The 19,285-nt window shown below is 38.7% G+C and overlaps 1 protein-coding gene and 1 long non-coding RNA gene across 5 annotated transcripts in view; one reads left to right on the top strand and one right to left on the bottom strand.

Moving 5' to 3' along the window:
• The window catches only part of LOC141913934 (uncharacterized), an 81,300-nt gene extending 75,379 nt beyond the window's left edge, over nucleotides 1-5,921 (bottom strand). The window contains exon 1 of the long non-coding RNA XR_012620671.1: nucleotides 5,856-5,921. This is a non-coding gene — a long non-coding RNA (uncharacterized LOC141913934). The remainder of the gene's footprint in view (nucleotides 1-5,855) is intronic.
• LOC141913914 (calpain-5-like) lies at nucleotides 260-19,285 on the top strand. Of its 4 annotated transcripts, XM_074805128.1 has the most exons (14): nucleotides 260-566; nucleotides 1,928-2,059; nucleotides 2,748-2,950; nucleotides 3,774-3,966; nucleotides 4,637-4,663; nucleotides 6,583-6,761; nucleotides 10,196-10,469; nucleotides 11,027-11,143; nucleotides 11,254-11,450; nucleotides 12,506-12,589; nucleotides 13,888-13,914; nucleotides 16,183-16,301; nucleotides 16,826-16,965; nucleotides 17,505-19,285. In XM_074805128.1, exons 1-14 carry the CDS (start codon nucleotides 414-416, stop codon nucleotides 17,685-17,687), a joined length of 2,028 nt encoding a protein of 675 aa, XP_074661229.1. In that variant the 5' UTR covers nucleotides 260-413; the 3' UTR covers nucleotides 17,688-19,285. The 4 variants fall into 4 exon arrangements, with proteins under 4 accessions (XP_074661229.1, XP_074661231.1, XP_074661230.1 ...); XM_074805130.1 differs by lacking the exon at nucleotides 13,888-13,914; XM_074805129.1 differs by lacking the exon at nucleotides 4,637-4,663.

The following is a 19,285-nucleotide window of genomic DNA, read 5'->3' on the forward strand; positions in this document are numbered from 1 at the left end:
GAAATATGATATTTTGACGTGTAAAGAAATAGCATTCATTGAAATACAAAGTTTACCCATTTTAAAATATTCGAATTGGCCATTTTATATTGTTTCTACCAAAATTTAAAAAACGAAAGGCGTTTCTAAAATCGTGAGTACCGCTCAAGCGGTAGGGGCGGTAAGCTGGATCCACCACTGTTTACGGTTATAGTCAGTTCACGTGATATATGAGATATTACGCTAATTCTAGTTTTCTAATTGTCTTCTATTGCAGACACCCCGATCAGCACCGAGCACCGGCGCTTCGTGGAATATGTAACTTCGACGTCCGGAACGAAGTGCGCCGCAAAACCGCTCAAAACATCGCAAACACAAGAACATCTCAGAACCGAACCATCGCGCGCGAGATTTAGTTCGGAATCATCGTCAAAATGGTGAAACAATTTCAGAATCAGAGTTTCGGCTCGATTCGCAAAGAAGCGGCCGGCAAAGGAGAGCTGTGGGTCGACCCGTTATTCCCGCCGAATAGCAAGTCGCTGTTCTTCAGCAAAGTCGATCGAGAAATCGAATGGAAGCGTCCCGGGGTAAGTGAGTTTGTTTTCTCGATTCAAAACGAGCATGTGTGGATACTGAGAGTTGCGTTATTATCGTGATTCAGTAAAATGAATGTATGAATGGTTCGGGCCTTCTTGAGTTATTCGGTAAAATTATGATTAGTTACTAATGACGACCTTCTCATTGTCAATGACTTTAACGATTCAGTAAAATTATGATTATTAACTTATAACTACCTACTCATTCCCAATGAATTAAATGATTCAGGAAGATTATGATTAGTTACTAGTGACGACCTTCTCTTTCCCAATAACTTCAACGATTCAGTAAAATTATGATTAGTTACTAATGACGACCTTCTAGGTCTCGATAACCTTAACGATTCAGTAAAGTTATGATTGGTTACTAATGACGACCTTCTCATTCTCAATAACTTCAACGATTCAGTAAAGTTATGATTGGTTACTAATGACGACCTTCTCATTCTAAACAACTTTAACGATTCAGTAAAATTAAAATAAGTTCTTATGTATAGACAAAATCAATACCAGTTCCCATAGACAACCCTCTCGAACGATTCGACAACCAATATCATGGCCTAGAAAAAAAGTCGACCACTATTAAAACGCTATAAGGAAATGTGGGCAGATTTTCTAGAAAATGTTTTCGTAATAAAACGCGACTGGTTCGGTGCGAATTGAAAGGTTATTAGGGCAACGCGTCGAAATAAAAGAATTCGGATGTTCGATTTCCCGTCAGAAACACAATACTTCCCATCTCTTCCTGGCGTCTTATCGAATCTTATCATCACCAGCAACTCCCATTCCGCGAGCGTGTACATGAAACGTGGCCGCCTCCACGATGGCCACAACGACGTCATCGAAATGATTTAGGATATCGGCTTCTAGATACCTATTTAAAGCAAAATCCATGCATAGTCGAAGCTATAAATCAGTTTGATCACAATATCCTTGATCGAACAAAGAACGTACTATGCAAAAATTGTTGAATGATTTTACAAGGAGTGCTTGGCCGAGTCCACGATGGCCACAATGACGTCATCGAAATGATTTAGAATGTCGGCTTCTAGATACTATTTAAAGCAAAAACCATATATAGTCGAAGCTATAAATCAGTTTCATCACGATATCCTTGATAAAAAAATGAACGTACTATCCAAAATTTGTTGACTGATTTTACAAGGAATTTTTGAAGATACTAGAAATATTTCGGGTGGTTTCTATATACCGCCCTTTTCAGTCTAATAATCGAGATTTTCAGACGAGGAAGGGGCTAGGAACTGTCGTAAATCTTCCAAATAAACATTTCAAGGTTGTTCAACGATTGCTGGATATCTAAATTCATCCAAGCTATTTTCGTCGACTTGCAGGAACTGTGCAAATGCCCGCAGCTGGTTGTGAACGGGGTCAGCACGGAGGATTTGAACGAAGGCGAATTGGGCAACGGCTGGTTCGTCGCCGCTTGCTCGAGTCTGGCTCGCGAGCCAAACATGTGGAACAAGGTAATTCAGGCGTCAATCATTGCTCCGGCAAAAAATATGGATTGAATTCATATACAGATTTAAGCCTATTTTTGGTATGTGAGCTATCCTACTTATTGCAAGGCTCAGTTTGGTTCAATAATAGCCATTGAAACAACTTGAGGCCAGTTATTTTCGTTCCAAAAAGAATATAAGGACATAAGGCCAGTGAAAGCTCATTTATGTGCTATAACCGTTCTAACAATTTAAGACCAATCTAAGCTCATTCGTTTCTTTAATCCAACACTTAAGACCAGTTTAAGCTCACGTTTGTTCCACGAACAATCCAAGAACTTATGACCAGTCTAAGCTCATTTTGGTCGACGAGCATTCTAACAATTTAAGACCAGCCTAAGCTTATTTTGATTCTACGATCAAGTACCTTAGAAGACCGGTCAAAGCTTATTTTGAATCTGCAACCAATCTATCTACCTAGGACCTGTCGAAAGCTAATTTTTGGTGTCATAACCAATCTAAAAACCTACGCCTATTTTCATTCTATAGCCAACCCTACAAACTAAGACAAACCTATTCTAATTATGGTTCTATAAGCGAACAGTCATTAGACTTTCATGAGATCAAATTTCACCTAGATGCATTACGAATTCTCCACCCCGACATATATGCCCCTAGGAAACTAAAATCGCTGGTTTCTTTTTTTTACGAACAGGTAATCGTCGACTATAAGGGACAGGAATGGTCGGAGAAGAACACGTACGCCGGCGTGTTTCACTTCGCGTTCTGGCGTTACGGAGAGTGGATCGACGTCGTCGTCGACGACTTGTTGCCGACGAAAGACGGCGAGCTGATATTCTGCCACTCGAAATCGAAAAGCGAATTCTGGTCGGCGTTGCTGGAAAAAGCGTACGCCAAGTAGGTCGAACGACGCGTCGGTCGTCACTTAGTACATAATTATTACATTTCATCGCCACTAGATGGCGTACTAAATAGATATAGATCCCTCCAATAATTAGTATGTTGTAAATCGTGTATGTATATATTGTTAATAACTTTGTTATATTTTATCAAAACAAGTTTATACTTTCTGTTAAGTCTCCCTCCATGTACCATAGAAATTGTTAGAGTGTAAATAAAATCCTAATCCTAATCCTAATTCTAATCCTGATTCTCACCCGACCAACACCTTCAAAAAACCGTGTCCAGAATAGCTATAATAATCCGATATACATCGATTTATGGCAATATAGAAAATTGATCTTAAATTAGTGAGGTATTTTGGTGAACTTCATGTCGATTTAGTTATTAGTTCATTCTAATTTAGAATTCGGTCTTATCTTTTGCCTGTGAATAGATTATCAAACCTTCAGTTTCAAAAATATAGAAATCGTAGATTATGTTTCGCTTGTAATGTTTTAGGTGATGAATATAATTTTCAATTTCACTCTACTGAATAAAATCGGTGAAAACTATGTGAATCTTGGTATTCTAAAAAAATTTAAACAACCCAGTAAGCTAAATTCATCGAAATAGGTTTAGATGTATCCGGATCCCTTCAATACATTGTAAATAGTATATTTTGAAAAACTAACCTATGTTTTATTAAGCAAAGTTCATATTTTCCGTTCTTTTGTAATCATTGCTTCACATACTCGCTGAATTTATTTCTAATTAAGGGTTTTTCCCCGATTTAATTATTGACAACCGATTGACCGAATTATAACTTTCTCATTCGCAGACTTTACGGGGATTACGAACACCTGAAAACCGGTTTCATCGCCGACGCGCTGGTCGACTTCACCGGCGGAGTCGCCGAGAAAATCGACCTGTCGAAAAAAGACCTACAAGAAAACGACGAACACAAATATCTATTCTTCAACGATCTGATGTCGTCGGTCGACAATCATTCTCTAGCCGTTGCCTATATCGACGTAGGTTGTTTTCCGGTTATTTTTTTCGAATGCAAATCTACCCCTCTTTCGCCTATAGATTTTCATCTCCATTTGTCGAAAGCGTTTCGGCCGATCGGAATGAAAGTTTCAGGCATTACGTGAACCTGGGCCCCAAAAACGATTCGAATATATATATATATATATATATATATGTCTTACATTATGGCTAAAAATAAGAGATACCTTGTTTCTCCAAATCGGCCGGGTCATTTCGTAAACTGCAAAACAATGTAATCAGTTCATTTTTTCTATAGCTGCCGGGTCTGTCATGGTGAGCTTGATCACGATACGTATCATATCTTACCGTTTTCGGAGTCATCGAAGAAGGCCAATTGGCCTATAATTTGACTGCCACGGTGTTTCACCTAAGTTGCCAGGTATTGCCAGCACTTCGGTATTAGCGAAAAATATAACAATTATCGTGAATTCTAGGAAACGTTCGGGTCCAAATTAGAAGTAATGTACGGGGTAGATAGGCGTCTGGCCGTGTCAACGTTTAAGCTCAGCAGAAACGAGAAACGAGGTATTAATTTCTAGCCTTACGTTTCCCCCTCAATTTCTGTTTATTTCCGATAAATCCAACGCCAAACGTAGATTTATTTTCCCTTATGATATATATTTTTTTCTTCTAATTTCGATTTCGATTCAGGATTTATACGGTCGTTTGTTCGGCAGCGTAAGTGTCCCTTCGCCTATTCAAACCCCCGAGTGAAATTAAATGACCCGGAAAAATTATGTCGAATTCATTTAACATCGGGCCACGTGCACGCGGGCCTAGCTTAGATTTAAGACCGCTCTAAGATCGCCTCGGTTTTACGGCCGGTCCCAACAACTTAAGACCAGTGACCGTGGAACCGGGCACATTTTTTTCTAGTGGAAATGTGTTCTTGGATACTATCTCAAATCTTATAGCTGGTCTCGACTTGTAGTAACATTGGCTGCCAGTACTCAGACTGGTCTTATATCATAAGTCATGATTGTGCGACCGGTCCCCAGATTCTGGGGCGCTATCTCGTCCTAGAGACATTTCTACCATTTTAGCAAGCGAGGACGCGACGAGTCGCTGAGTCCTAAGTTAATCAATAACCAATAAGAACTTAACTAAACTTTGTAAAACGAAACAAAATATATATCCTCTAACGTTTGTTTGTGACTCCTATTTCGATTTGGGAACCTTGAAATTGAATACGCAAAGTTAGTTTCCAAAGTGAACTAACTTCTTGACTAAACGCCAGACCCACTGCTCTAGTCACTCGCTATGCGATGGCATGGCCCGCAGGTTTAATGTCGACCGGGATAATGAATTCGATTTCTCCGCCAGGTCGAAAATTCTGCATTCTAATAAACCACTTTCCTCTCTCCCTTCAGCTACTGCGGGATGGCCTTTTCCTATACTTTTCTCTAAACTTTTAAGTTTGCAGTTGATATCCTAGAATGCATGCATTAGGCTAGATCTACAGGTCTTAAGGCTGCATATCATATCGATATATCGCCTCATATTTCAACATCTCTGTTCGATTTTTAAGCAGTATGACGTATACTGTTTCTCATTCTAACGACATTTTTTTTCCGATGTTAGACACAAAACCTCGCCTAAAAAAACTAACCCAAATTCGTGTCCTATACGTTAGAATGAATCTAATAGAAACTGTCATATTTTCATTCTCGGTTTGTATTTCGCGTTGCCTAACTATATGTTATTTCCCCTGGTAATTGGCTCTGTCGACTTCAATTCGTAACCTACGATTCTCACGCGTGACGCTAACTTCGGGACGGGAATGAAAAGAACTAATTTCTTTCTTCGTTGGTAACATCTCAGAAAATGCTTGATCAGATTTTCCCGCGTATAGAAATGCTTCGTGACTTACCTTTCGAAAATCCCTGGCGCGACTTCTATCTCATCTTAAGGAGAAGCTTCTATTTCCTTTCTCGAAATCTAGAATTAAGGAATAGCAAATATAGAAGTCGAGTTTGAAAAAGAAAAAGGAAAATAAGTCAGGTGTAACGATTTAGACGTGTATCGTTTCCTAATCGTAACACTACGGATACGTGCTAGAACATTGCCCCGAAAACGAAATGTACATTCATCCTAGAATATTCAAAATTCCAGAATTAGCCACAATTGATACAGTTTCGTATAAACCAAATTCCGTTTTAGAAAAAAAAATCACTTATATAGTCAATTTAGATCTGTTTCTTTAAGAAATTTCAAGAAAATCTAGGATACTATGAAAATACGTGTTTTTAAGTATCGAACGATTTCCTAAAAAATACAAGGCGTGAAATTGTTTAAAATTCTATTTCAAATATCTGCTGATACAATTCACATCGATGTTAGACATTTTTTTCAAATGCTATTTTTGTCATCCGTTTCGAAAAGCAAAAAATAATCAACTCATTCGAGATTTTTTTTCTCAAGTGGACGTAAATTTCGATGAAAATTACTTGTACGAATAGAAAATAGAATTAAAATTCCTGATCGTTGATGTCCATTTGAAATATTTTCTAAGACAAGTTCACGTCGATGTGGGGTCATATTAGAAATGCTTATTTCTGCTGATTTTCTGTCGTTTCTGTTCGGCTGTGTGTGTATAGTGCGCGACGAACGAGGCCGGCAAGGAACACGGTCAGGGGCTGATCAAAGGTCGCGGCTACAACGTGACGAGCGTCAAAACGATACGACCCCCCGCCAACCTCGGCATACCGACCACCAATATGATCCGGCTGAACTACCCGTGGGGCGAGTCGCTGTGGACGGGACCGTGGTGCGAAAAGTAAGTAACAAAAATAATCAGAAATGTTTCGTTGAGCTTTTAAATCTATAGCGGTTCGACTATATCCTAATTGCGAAAAGTAAGTAAAGCCGATTATCACGATCGAAACCGTTGATAATACGAGATCCTTCCTATGGAAAAAAAACCAAAAAAATGTCAGACATTGTTTATTCAAATTCATTCGACGTTTCGACTCCATCCTAGTTGCAAAAAAGTAAGTAAGACCGATTATTACGATATAACCGTTATCACGAATGGATGGATAGATTTCTTCGACTTTCTACATATTAACTCACTATTCAAAATTTATGGATCCGCCCCTGTTCGTAGGTAATTCAAAGTTCTAGCTTACGCCGCGGCTTTGAAAAATGCATGCCCGCGCGTCGCGTGCGACGTCAACGATCGATTCATCGACGATTTTAATGCCAAACAAACAGAAAAAGCGATCGTTTAATCGCGAATTATTCGATACTTAAAAGCGTGCGATGTTCTTAAGTTCGGAGTCGTCGTCGCGCGTATACCGAACACGCTAACGCATCTTCGACCGCGGATACATATTTTTAGCTATAGATATTACGCGGCGTATATAGCGCTATTATTACTGGGTGTGGCCCTTCGTTGTTAAAAGTGAATTCACGATTACGTATATGTATATACATGATCTGATATTGTATAGACGCGCGATAAAACAGCGGCGTCTAGTATGACTTGATTTGAAGCAGGCGAGCTCGTAAAAGGCTTTTGAATCATTATTAAAGACTCAACCTTTTAGACAAAAGTTTACTTAATTGGTCTAGACTTTTACTGATGCCGTACTAGTTAAATCTTTTTTGCACTATATATTGTGCTTGAAATTATAATCTAAATCTCTACTTCTTTTAGATTCTGTAAAACGCCTTTTAGAGGCCTTTGAAATAATGCGCTGTACAAGTTTTATGAAATAATCATCGCTTGATAATAACCCTGTAGCCAAACGTAGCTAAAGATATTTCGAATATGAATCCGAACAACAGCTAGCGAAGGTCTTAAAAAGTTTTTGCAACATTATTTGGGGTCGGTTTTATGAGAAAACCTACCATTTCTACGGGGCTTCCGAACCAACGTCTTAGAATTAACAAAGTCCCCTCCAAAGTTGGGGTACCGAACAAACCCCACAGAAGTGCCCTTCAAAGTCGGTGTCGATTTTTTGTCAAGCTTTTTCGAAATTTGGATACAATTTTCGTGTCTTTGGAAAACGGAAAGCAATTAATTCTAGAATCAATCATTTACGGACACTTTTCCACCGTGAGAAGTGTCATTTTTAAATAAAACAGCCCCTCAAAATGCGCGGAGCGGGCCCACCTTCTCTGGGTTTTTGTCATAGAAATATGGGCTGTTTTTGTGGTCTTTCACTCAATTAGTGTCAATGTCAGCTGTCAATGAAAACTATATATACGTTTGTCAGCTGCCGTGACCCGAAACCGCATGTCCAATAGATGGCGAGCTAATCAATCCTGCCTGTTCAAACTGCATCACCATGGTATAGTGCTGTTTTACAAACATTTAAATGCACTTAGAGAGGGGGGCTTGCAGTGGTTGATTTTTGTTTTTTAAAGCGTAAACTGAACATATAGGCCTACCACTGGTATAATTCATTATGATCCGGAATTATTACTTACAGTAGCTGAGTTCAACTTTAACCTAGACTGCATATGGCTCAAAGATTCCGATTCAAGTTTTGACTCAAAAAAAGCTACTAATTCGATTTAATTTAGAGAGAGCAACACGTGCAACCGTGGGTTTTTACTATACTTATCGGTAAGATTGACTCAACACCGTGAGTTGTCCATATTAAGATACAGGTGGGCGCATCCCTTGGAAAAGTTGCGAAATCCTGACTTAATCCTGGGTTTTAAGATGTTAGGCTGGTCGTATACAACGAAGTCGATTTATAGGATTGATATAAAATCTCTACACCATATAAACCGTATGTACTAAGCACTTGACATTCATACTTCACCAGTCCACCGACGCGAAGTCCTGCAACTTATATAGAAATTCTTGCACATTTCTCTAAGTTTCCTATGACATCCTAGAATTCCTATCGAAAGTTATAGACTTGTAAATAATAGTATATACCTGCTAATTGAACTCACGCGCGGAACACCAATGTCACTGCATCCAACCATAAGTCGATATAATCGTGTACCTACGATCGAAGCTGACCCAGAAAGACGCACAACCTGAGCGCGCTGTATTGTAATATCGATTGATCGGCGACCTTAATCTGGTGTAGTGTTGAATTCGTAGAAGAATTCGGATTTTGGTTTGAACCCGCGGTGCGCCGTGCACGCGTGTATTCAAAAACGAAATGTAAGATACGCATTATTCATCGATATAGACATATGGTCGATATGGGAATATTTCTAGTTAGAAATATTGATTTTGGATGGCCATTTCCGCGTAGGTTTTTGAAATTTTTTAGATATCATCCTTATACCTTTAATTTGCCTTCACCAAAAAATGATCGAATAAAAAATCACGGACGTTTCATACACATAGCGTTGGTCCCAGTCGTGACTTCATTCCAAAAATTCTTCTTAAGTCTGGTGTTAAGTCGTTAGATCGGTTAAATAGAACTAAGATAGAATCGGACCTGACTTACACCGTGTATACACAAAGCTTTCTCGACTGATGTCCAACCGACCCCTGGAATTGCCTCGAGTGAATTAGCCTAAATGTAAATTTAGAATCGTTGCTATGTCTATGAATTGTGTCATTTATGCGTAATGTTACAAGAAAAAACATAGTACGAATAAAAATCATTTTAATAATGAAATACGTAAATAAATAAAATATGATATTTCCGAAGATGACTATTAAGATAGTCCAAACGTTGCAATGAACTGCTTGCTCGGGAAACATTTCGGACTCTTTCGGATTCTTTATTTGAAAATTGTAAAGATTTTCCATTCATTTTCGCGGCGGGATTTTACATATCATCTTAACATAATACGTACAGAGTTGGTTTTCCATAGGCAAGTGGCTGTCTGAATTCGATAAGTTAATAAACCGACAATTGGAGATAGTTTTAATGTTTCAACTCAATTCTATGAGCCATTTTCACAATACTTTTAAAATCGCTCATAAAATTGGGTTGAAACGATACAACTTTATCTTAGTTTTTCTTATAATTGTGGGTTTATCAACTTAACGTACAGAGCGTTTCATCAATAAAAATATCTTAATATCTTGTCTAAACGAAGGCATTAATCATTTCACACCATTTCAAATCTTTTTACTGGTTTTACACCATTTTTAAACGTACACTATTTTGAGTGATAATTTTGCATTTTATCAATGGTTGTAAAAAAATCCAAATGCCTAAAACGATGCATACATCATTTTTGATAAATTTTGATAGAATTTTGATAATTTTTTTTTCTCATGAGCAGGTCAGAAGAATGGCAGAAGCTGCCGATGAACGAACGCAGCAAACTGGGAATGAAATTCGCCACCGAATGCGAGTTCTGGATGACTTTCGACGATTTCCTGGCGAATTTCACGCACATCGAAATCTGTCACATCGTCAACACGTCGATATTCAGCCTGAAGAAAACCTGGCACGAGAAAGTGTTCACCGGCAAGTGGTCGAAAGGGTCGCGCGAGGCCGGCAAAGACCGCAGCGGCGGCAGCGACAAGCACGAAACGTTCTTGAACAATCCTCAGGTGAACAGATAAAACGCTATGTGACTGTATATTACGACCTTTCTCCATAAGTTCTTACATTTAGTAAAGAACTGAGATAAGTTACTTATGACGACCTTATCATTCTCAATGACCTCAACGATTCACTGAAATTATAATTAGTTACTAATACAAATTTTCTCATTTTTATGACTTCAACGATTTAGTAAAATTATAATTAGTCACTTAATTAGTTAATGACGACCTTCTCATTCTCAATGACTTCAGTAGTTCAATAAATTATGATTGGTCACTTATTACGGCCTTAATGACCTTCTCATTCTCAATAAATTCAACGATTCAGTAAAATAATTATTAGTTACTAATGATGACCTTCTCATTCTCAATTAATCCAATAATTCAGTCAAATATTATCGATTTCAACGATTCAGTTTAATCATGATTAGTTACTAATAACTACTTTCCGTTTACCAAATAAATGCTGCCATCATATTATGGTGTAATTGGTTACTAATCATTTCGAATGAAAAATCAACACAATGTTCCTAATTCAATTTACAACGATATTCACGTTTTAGTACGTATTCGACGTGACGTCACTACGCGACACGATCATGGTATCGCTGGAACAAAACGATATTCGCGCCGATCGAATGGAAGCCGAAATCAACAAAATAGGATTCTCGATTATAAAGGTACCGCTGGGTCCGGGTGGCCGACGTCGTGGACAGGCTGGGTGATTCAACGCAACTGCGATCGTTATAACGGGTTTTCTGTTTCAAACGTCATTATTTTCTCTCCCAAGGTCGAAGAAAACCGCAAGTTCAGAGTACACGGCGTCGACGAGAAGGTGATGACGTCGGAATACACGAAAAGTCGGAACATATTCCAGAAGGTGGGGCTGACGAAAGGACGCTACGTCGTCATTCCGACCACCGAGGAGCCGGGTATAGTCGGCGACTATCTGTTGCGTATTTATACATCGCAGGGTTCGGGAGCTGGGTGAGTGTAGTAACTTTACCGAAATGTAGTTCTTATCTTTAGAAACTTTAGAAAAATAAGAGAAATTGATAGTTGCCTGCTAAAACCACCGGGCCCGCAGAGCCGATAACGCCTACGTATTTGACGGCTTCTAATTGCTGCGTAGAATATTCTAATGCGAGAAAACGACTGTCGTAATTCGGTGTCCCTCATAAACCCACCTCACCTACCTACCGAGACCGGAACAGAGCGTTGAAAAAAACGACTGTTAGACCATACGATCATAAATCGGTTGTTTGCAAAGGCTGAAAATCGAAATTTTGTTCAAATTTTCGTTTCGATATTTTCTAAGTCACAGGTACGACAAATACGACTCTCTGGACCACCACAACGACAGTACGCTGTCCGTAGGCACCATGGGCACCATGGTCGATCGTTTCCGCGATAACAAGGGTTTCCACGCGTAAGATTCCTATCTATAGCGCTACCACTATATCATATATAGTCCATATATATGTCCGTTCTATATGTACACAAATGGCGTCATTATATTAAATTGTATTGAAAACCCATATATAGCCCGATAAACCCCGTACCATTTACCGAGTATACGCATGGCCACGAAATATCTTTTAAAACTCCCAGCAATCGCAGTTGTAGCTGGAGAATTGATACAATATGTTCTCGGCGAACCTATATCCTCACGGCTGTAGCGAGAGAACCGCGAGTTGAACAGATACGATAGGTTCTCGGTGAACCCTCTCTCCCTACAGCTGTAGCGGAAGATCAGCGAGTAGAATAGACAAGACAGGTCCTCTCTCCTCACAGCTGTATAGCGGGAGAGCAGCGAGTAGAAGAGATGCAATAGGTTCTCGGTGAACCCTCTCCCCTCACAGGTGTGGCGATCGAAGAGACACGATAGGTTCTTGTCGAACCGTTGGCAGCAAAAGCCACATCGTAAACACATCCCCACAGCTGTGGAAAGCATCTAAGCTGCGTTTAGACAATATCATCCTTCATCACCACTTTTGAAAATAAATCCTCCATGATTTCTTCTATTATCTCCACAAATTTAGCGACGGACCGAAGAACTGCGGAGGTAGCATTTTATCGATATCCAGTTTCATCGACAAATTCGTCGAAAGCCCCGGAGAATGGCTGTAAGAACGAACCCCTAGAATAACCATATTTAACGCTCGTTTGTCCCCCTGGTGTCGGATTCGTGTACTTATTAACCATAGGTGACGGACTAGGTATTGAAGCATGCTGTTCCCTTTACGGATTGCTGACTAGTTCGTTCTTGTTTCGTGTTTTTCTCTGGCCTTGACTTACATAATATACTAGAAACAATTTAACAGCGGTTGAGTACGCGTTAAAATTCTGTTTCGCTTGAAGATGCCATGGGTTATATTGGCCTCTTTTTGTGAAGATTGATGAAGAAGTTAGCTGTCAAATTTAATTGGAGTTACATTCTATGAACGCTAACTGGCGGGTAAAAAAACATATAATAAAGATAGCCGCAAAGCAGCGATATCGGTTGTTCTCCACTGTTTGTTTGAATTCAAACATAATAGTTTAAACTTTAACTCTATGGACCTGAGTCATAGAGGCCTCCAAAATTTAATTCGATCGACCGTTCCGATTTTTCGTTAGATTTCCCACAATTTTGCCCTTCTCGTTACGAAATGGTCGACGTATTTTACTACGTATTTCATTGTTTTTTTTTTCACCAGCAGAGGTTGAGGCACGTATATACACATTGTATGCATGGAAAACCTCTTAACTCAGTAAGCTACTGTACAACGTAACCTGCATGAGAAATGGCAAATAACAGCTTAAACGCTTTCGGAAAATAAACTAATATTATCATCTTTAGCTTGAAGTATCATCTGGTCTGTTTCGATAATGATGCTGGTTGATTCGGGCAAACAACGGGGTTAAAAGGGAGTCACGTACTGAACTGTAGACCCAAGTAACCATGGTCAAAATTTCATCTGTATTTCACTGAGGAGGATTGGGTGGGAGTTCAATTATAGAGAAAATTCTAGATTATCTCCTGATATTCTGATGTAAATGTAAATTGGGCATCCACCTTCTTAAAAAGAAGAAAACGAAGGTCAACCATCATCGGGTTCGAATCCAGCTACGCAGTCCAGATATAGGTCAATTTTGAGGCTATGAAAACACGGTTGTTTTCTTTTTTTATGTTGACCAAACTCAAAAAGTCTTTTTTCATCAAATCTAAAACGCCTCGAAAATAATCTTAAATCTCGGCTGCTGCCTAAACCACGCCCCCTGGTGAACGAAAACACCAACAGCTTATAATATGCTAATAATTATACCTAACGCTCGAGACGCTTTCTTTCTTTTCGAATCTATCGTTTTTTAACGTTTCTGATCGTTTGTGTGTTTGTTCTTCCTCTTTTCCTGCTTGCTCGTTTTTCAAACAACCGCGCAGTCATCCCTCTGTGATGGACAACGTCACGTAAGTATACCATTTTATTTCACTAATCTACAACATTAATAGCGAAACTTTTTTATTTACTCAACTATCCTCCTTTTTGTATACGTATATCGATTCGAATAATCATTTTCTTCTCTGTTTTTATCATTCATTTTGAAACAATTACTTAATAGTTTCAATAATTTCATTACAATAAATTTCTGAAATTGATTGATTTTTATTCAAAAATAAATGAATTAATCTTTTAAATTCGAACCGGTAGAATCAATTTTTAGAATCAATTTAATGATATGATATTGATATGATAAGAAATCATTCAATTAATTCTAAGCTAAACAATAATGTTATGCGCAATTCTCTTTATCTTCTATTCATATCTAATTTCAAATGTGTTCCATTTTACGATCCCAACAATAAATGTCTTGATATTAAATATCTCCAAAATATTTCTTTCTACAGAAAAATGTGTTCTGACTTTTGCATTATACTGCGTCATATATATTCAGTAATTTCTTACGCCAAGTTTTGATAATGTTTTTCGTTTAATGCGAAGCTCATTTGGTGATAATCCGCTGATCTTATTCATTGGCCAAACGATTAAACAACTGTGGCAATCGAGGATCCACTAGGATCGCTGTTCTGGCAACACGCGTGAAATCAGGCTTCCGCCGTGTTGAGACTTTGACGATCCATATAATAATCAATCCAACATTTCCCTTATACTAACTAAGAGTTCTTGCCCTATTTTTCGCGATGGCGCCCTCGTCGTGCATAGTACCCCGCCGGGCAACGAAACGGGAAGTCTGAACGAATCGCGCGAGCTCGAGGACTTCGACGATACCGCTAGCATGGCGACATCTAGCGGCACGCTTCAGCGTAAACAACGCCGCGAGCAATATCTGCCATCGATGAATCAATTACGGTAACCACCGAGTCGTCAAACGCCACCCAGCAGGTGTAACTTTCACATTCACTCGACGTAGTAACCTTGTCGTTTGCTACTGATTAAAGATGGCTGCAAAGCAGTTTTATACTTAAAATTCGACTTAACATGAATATCTTATTGTCTTAGGAGAAAATTATTAGCCTTGTCGATTAGATATGGCCACAAAGCAGTCATATTTGTGAAATAGCAGACGAAATACCGTTGTGTCACTTTTTGTCCTTGTAGTTCGAAAGATATATCAACACAGGTCGAAAGATTTAAGAAACAAAAAATAACAGATGTTTACACGCACTCACTTGACGTATTAGCTATAACTGTTTTCAATTGGTACTGAATAAATACGGCCACAAAGCGGTATGATCGATTGAATTCGATTTGGTGCGTCGTGCTTCTATCGGTATTGGTAACCGTATCGCGATTTGATATTGAAAAAAGTTAGTAAATTCGAAAGAAACCATAGAAGTTACCTCAATTTCACTTAGTGTAGTAGCTGTGACACTTTAATTAGGAGCTAAATGAATATAGCCGCGAAGCAATCTTATTGGTGAGATATGGGACCTGCATCGTTGTACCGCTATTGGTAACCATTTTGGGAATTAGATATTAACCACAACCGAATCGGATACATATCTATCGGTCGTCTCAACGGAAAGAAGGGTTGTTACGATCGACACAATGCGAAATTATTTATATTTCAACCGAGCAGGAAAATAGTTTCCGGAACGCAGAACATTCCAACGGATGCAAGTGATCAGGTTTTAAGTCTATTGGCGAATCGAATCCCCAAAAAATCAAATTTTTCGCCTCGATCTAAGCGCGCTTCATTTTACATTTGAAACCTACACGAAAAAAAAAGTCACTGCGTTTTCTATTCGTTGTAATTGCTTTTGGTCAACTGAAAATCGTTTACTTAGCACTTTTTGATAACCTTTGTTGGTTGTACTTTCGATTTTTTTTTCAAACGGTTCACTCGCAAGTATATAATCTCACACTTTTATATATTCGTTTTATTTTCTAATGTTGTCTAAATTTGATTTTAAAAATTGGGTCCATGTCAGTATGTTTCATTATCGAATAACATTATACACTATTCGTACCTCGTAGTAATAAGTTCTCGAATACACAGTCAATATAATAAACAGTTCCTAAATCGTCGATTCATATTTGACAGAAAGTTCAGATACAATTTGAAATTTACACAAAATTCTAACTGTATCGCCGAGTTGTGGAACTCGGTTTTTGCTTATTTCGATATCCTTATATTTAAAAAACTCATTCGTTCTATATTCTAAGAATTAAATTTTGACTTGGTGTTTTGATATTCCTTTTTTAATTGCTTATAGCGAATTGTCGAAAGAATACCCGAAGCCGTTTCTGCCTTGCTTTCCCAATCATCGCATGGTGACCCAGGTCACCGTCGTGCAAGCTACAGATCTGGCCAAGTCGGACAACCCTAAAGAAAGTAAGCTATGGCAATTCATCCAACGCGGATTTTATTTCGAGGCGGGAATATTCCAATTGAAGGCCGCATTAAACCGATAAAGAGTTAATGAAATACGGTTTAGACTTTGTTTGTTACTGCGGTCAAGTTGAGACTGGTAAAATTTTATCCTGGTTTGGTGTTTAATACTGAGTACAAATTTGGATCAAATACAGTAGACTCTGTTCCTTGCTGCGGTTGAGTTTGATAAAATACTACCCCGAGTACGAAGCTGTAAAATAATGAGTAAGAGTTTATAAAGTACATTGTCTCTGCCTCTGTCGAGTTGGAGTCAAATACTGAGTACGAGTTTGCGAAATACAGTAGACTCTGTCTCTGTCTCTTACTGCGGTTAAGTTGGGACTGGTAAAATTCTATTCCGAGTTGGTGTCAAATACCGAGTAAGAGTGAGAAACAAGGACCGTGTCTTACTGTGGTATAGACCATTGAAATGACATTTGGAACCGAATATCCTAAGAAACCCTTTCTTTCTTTCTTTCTTTCAGCGGTAGATCCGTTCGTAGTGATCAAGGGCGAGGGCGACTCGGTGAAAGGGATCGTAGCGGAGAACACCACTAACCCGGTATGGAACACTCGAGGCGTGTTTTACCGAAAGAAACCCGACGACAAGCCAATCATTATCGAGGTCGGTAAAGAAATATACATATAAATATAGCCGCAAGGCAGCATAATCGTATAAAATACACACTTCTTCGTAATATAGCTGCTAGGTGGCGTTAAGTTTCGAAAATAATAGGAAAGTCAAAATCATAGTCATTGCACAACATTAAGAGTATCGAAGCAATGTGAAATAGATTAAATCTAAATATCGCTACCAGGCAGCGTAATGGTATGAAATAGGAAAACGTTAATTAAGCCGACTGGCATTTCGGATATAAATGTTTGTCGGAAAAAAATGGTTTGAAAATACAAATGTCCTCAAATAGCGCCAAGGCCGCTTCAGAGTGTAGAAAATATTTGCAGGTGGTGATCTGGATTCAATACTTAAAGCGATTGAACGATTTCCATTTTCCATATTTTCTTCATTCAATACTTACTGATTGAAGAGTCATTTCGAACGTTTCCGGCGATAGCGATTGCTCGTTATCTAAGACTTGACAATTATTATCCCATATTATCAAAAAAAAAAACAAATATTGAACAAGCGATTTTATTTTTCGCCAGGTCTGGAACAAGCAACGCATGATCAACGATTTCATGGGCATGTGCGAAGTGGCGACGCTCGGCAACGAAGAGGGCGTCACCGAGAAGATACCGCTCACCGGCAAAGGCAGCGAGAGCGAAGTGGCAAAACCCGGTATACTGACCATCATCGTCAAGTCGAGCACCGACCTCGAATATTTCTAAACGGGCGGACGGTGCACGATTTCTTTTTTTTTTCGTTTCTGTATGTGGATGGATACGATACTCGAAAATGGAGGCGTTCACCGGATATTCAATTGTATGTTAAACTGTTTGTACGACACGAGGCTAAGTCCCCACCAGTTCGGATGCCGGCTCAAATCACCAGGACGCAGCTAAACTTTTACTCGAACGAAAAAATCGTCCGATTCCGATTCGGCCTTGGTCTGATTTCTTACCGATTTTAGAAATCAGTGAATATAAGGAAGCGCCGAGAAAGGCCTAAGGAGGCGTTAGCGATTGAGAAAAACGAAACGTTGGCTTCGTTATTTCTCTGAGCCAGAGTAGTTCAGTTTCGACCGCGTTATGCGCATACAAATACTTCAAATATTATTTGGACTAGTAATTCAGATAAGCCCCGACGCACACGAGGCAACGCGGGAAATGCGGAATTAAAAGAAAGAACATTTGTTTTCGAGGGTTTCCAATGAGACGTTTACGAAAAACGAGGAAATTTCTTTCGGCAACAACGTTTCCGTGATCAATCCTGTGATTATTTTGAAAATCGTCAGTTATGAACATGGTTTCCCATTGTTTCGATTGTGGTTGTAATCCCAGATTGAATATTGGGGATAACTAAGGATAACTTTGATACTCAGTCTATGAAACCGGGCTCATTCTCGACGAGTTCAACAATTCAGTGAAATTGGAATTAGTTACTAACGACGGCGTTTTCGATCCCAATAACTTCAACGATTCAGTGAAATTATGATTAGTTACTACCGACGACCTACTCATTCTCGATAACTTCAACAATTCAGCACAATTATGATTATTCATTCCCTTTTAAATTCAAGGATAAGTGAATTTATTTACATTAATCTTATTAGTTTCACAATTACAATTTCCCTGCATCAAATCTAAATCGTTCCACTGTAATCAATCATTTGTGTGATTATCACGCGCGTTAGAAACTTTCCGTTTTCCTCATTCACATTAATTTATGTTTATGTCACAATCTACTAGTTTTGGTCATTAATTGACATGCTATTTCATTTCGTCATTCTCACTAATGTTGTTTCATTTTCGAGAATGAACTGTTGAAAACTTTATCGATGTAACTGCCACGTTGTCGCGTAGTTCTCGGGTTCGAATCCCGGAATTCAGCGACATTTAACGCTATTTTCATTAAGTTTATATGTTTATGCATTAAGCGTTTTTCTTCTTATTTTGTGTGTTACATTTATTATTTTGTGTTAGGCAGAGTTGCAACGATGCCATCGGATTCACCGATGAGGTAGCGTAGTCTCGCGATACCATCGAGGCTAGAATCCTCGCGATAGGAATAACTATGAGCCTGACATTTTTCATGGTGTCATCGGGCGGGTTCGAATCCCGAAAATCGAGTAGTGATATGCAATATATATGGCAGTAAACACACTATATATACAACAATAACTGTGATAATAAGTGATTAGTAAATATTCTATGTATATAAACCAATGTATGTACGTGTATCTAACTGTACAATATGAAATGTTATACTATGTTGTTATTATCAAAACACGAATTCGCATGCAATAATTGAAATAAAATCACGCAAA

This window comes from Tubulanus polymorphus, chromosome 12, assembly GCF_964204645.1.
Source record: "Tubulanus polymorphus chromosome 12, tnTubPoly1.2, whole genome shotgun sequence".
In the NCBI taxonomy this organism is placed as follows: domain Eukaryota; kingdom Metazoa; phylum Nemertea; class Palaeonemertea; order Tubulaniformes; family Tubulanidae; genus Tubulanus; species Tubulanus polymorphus.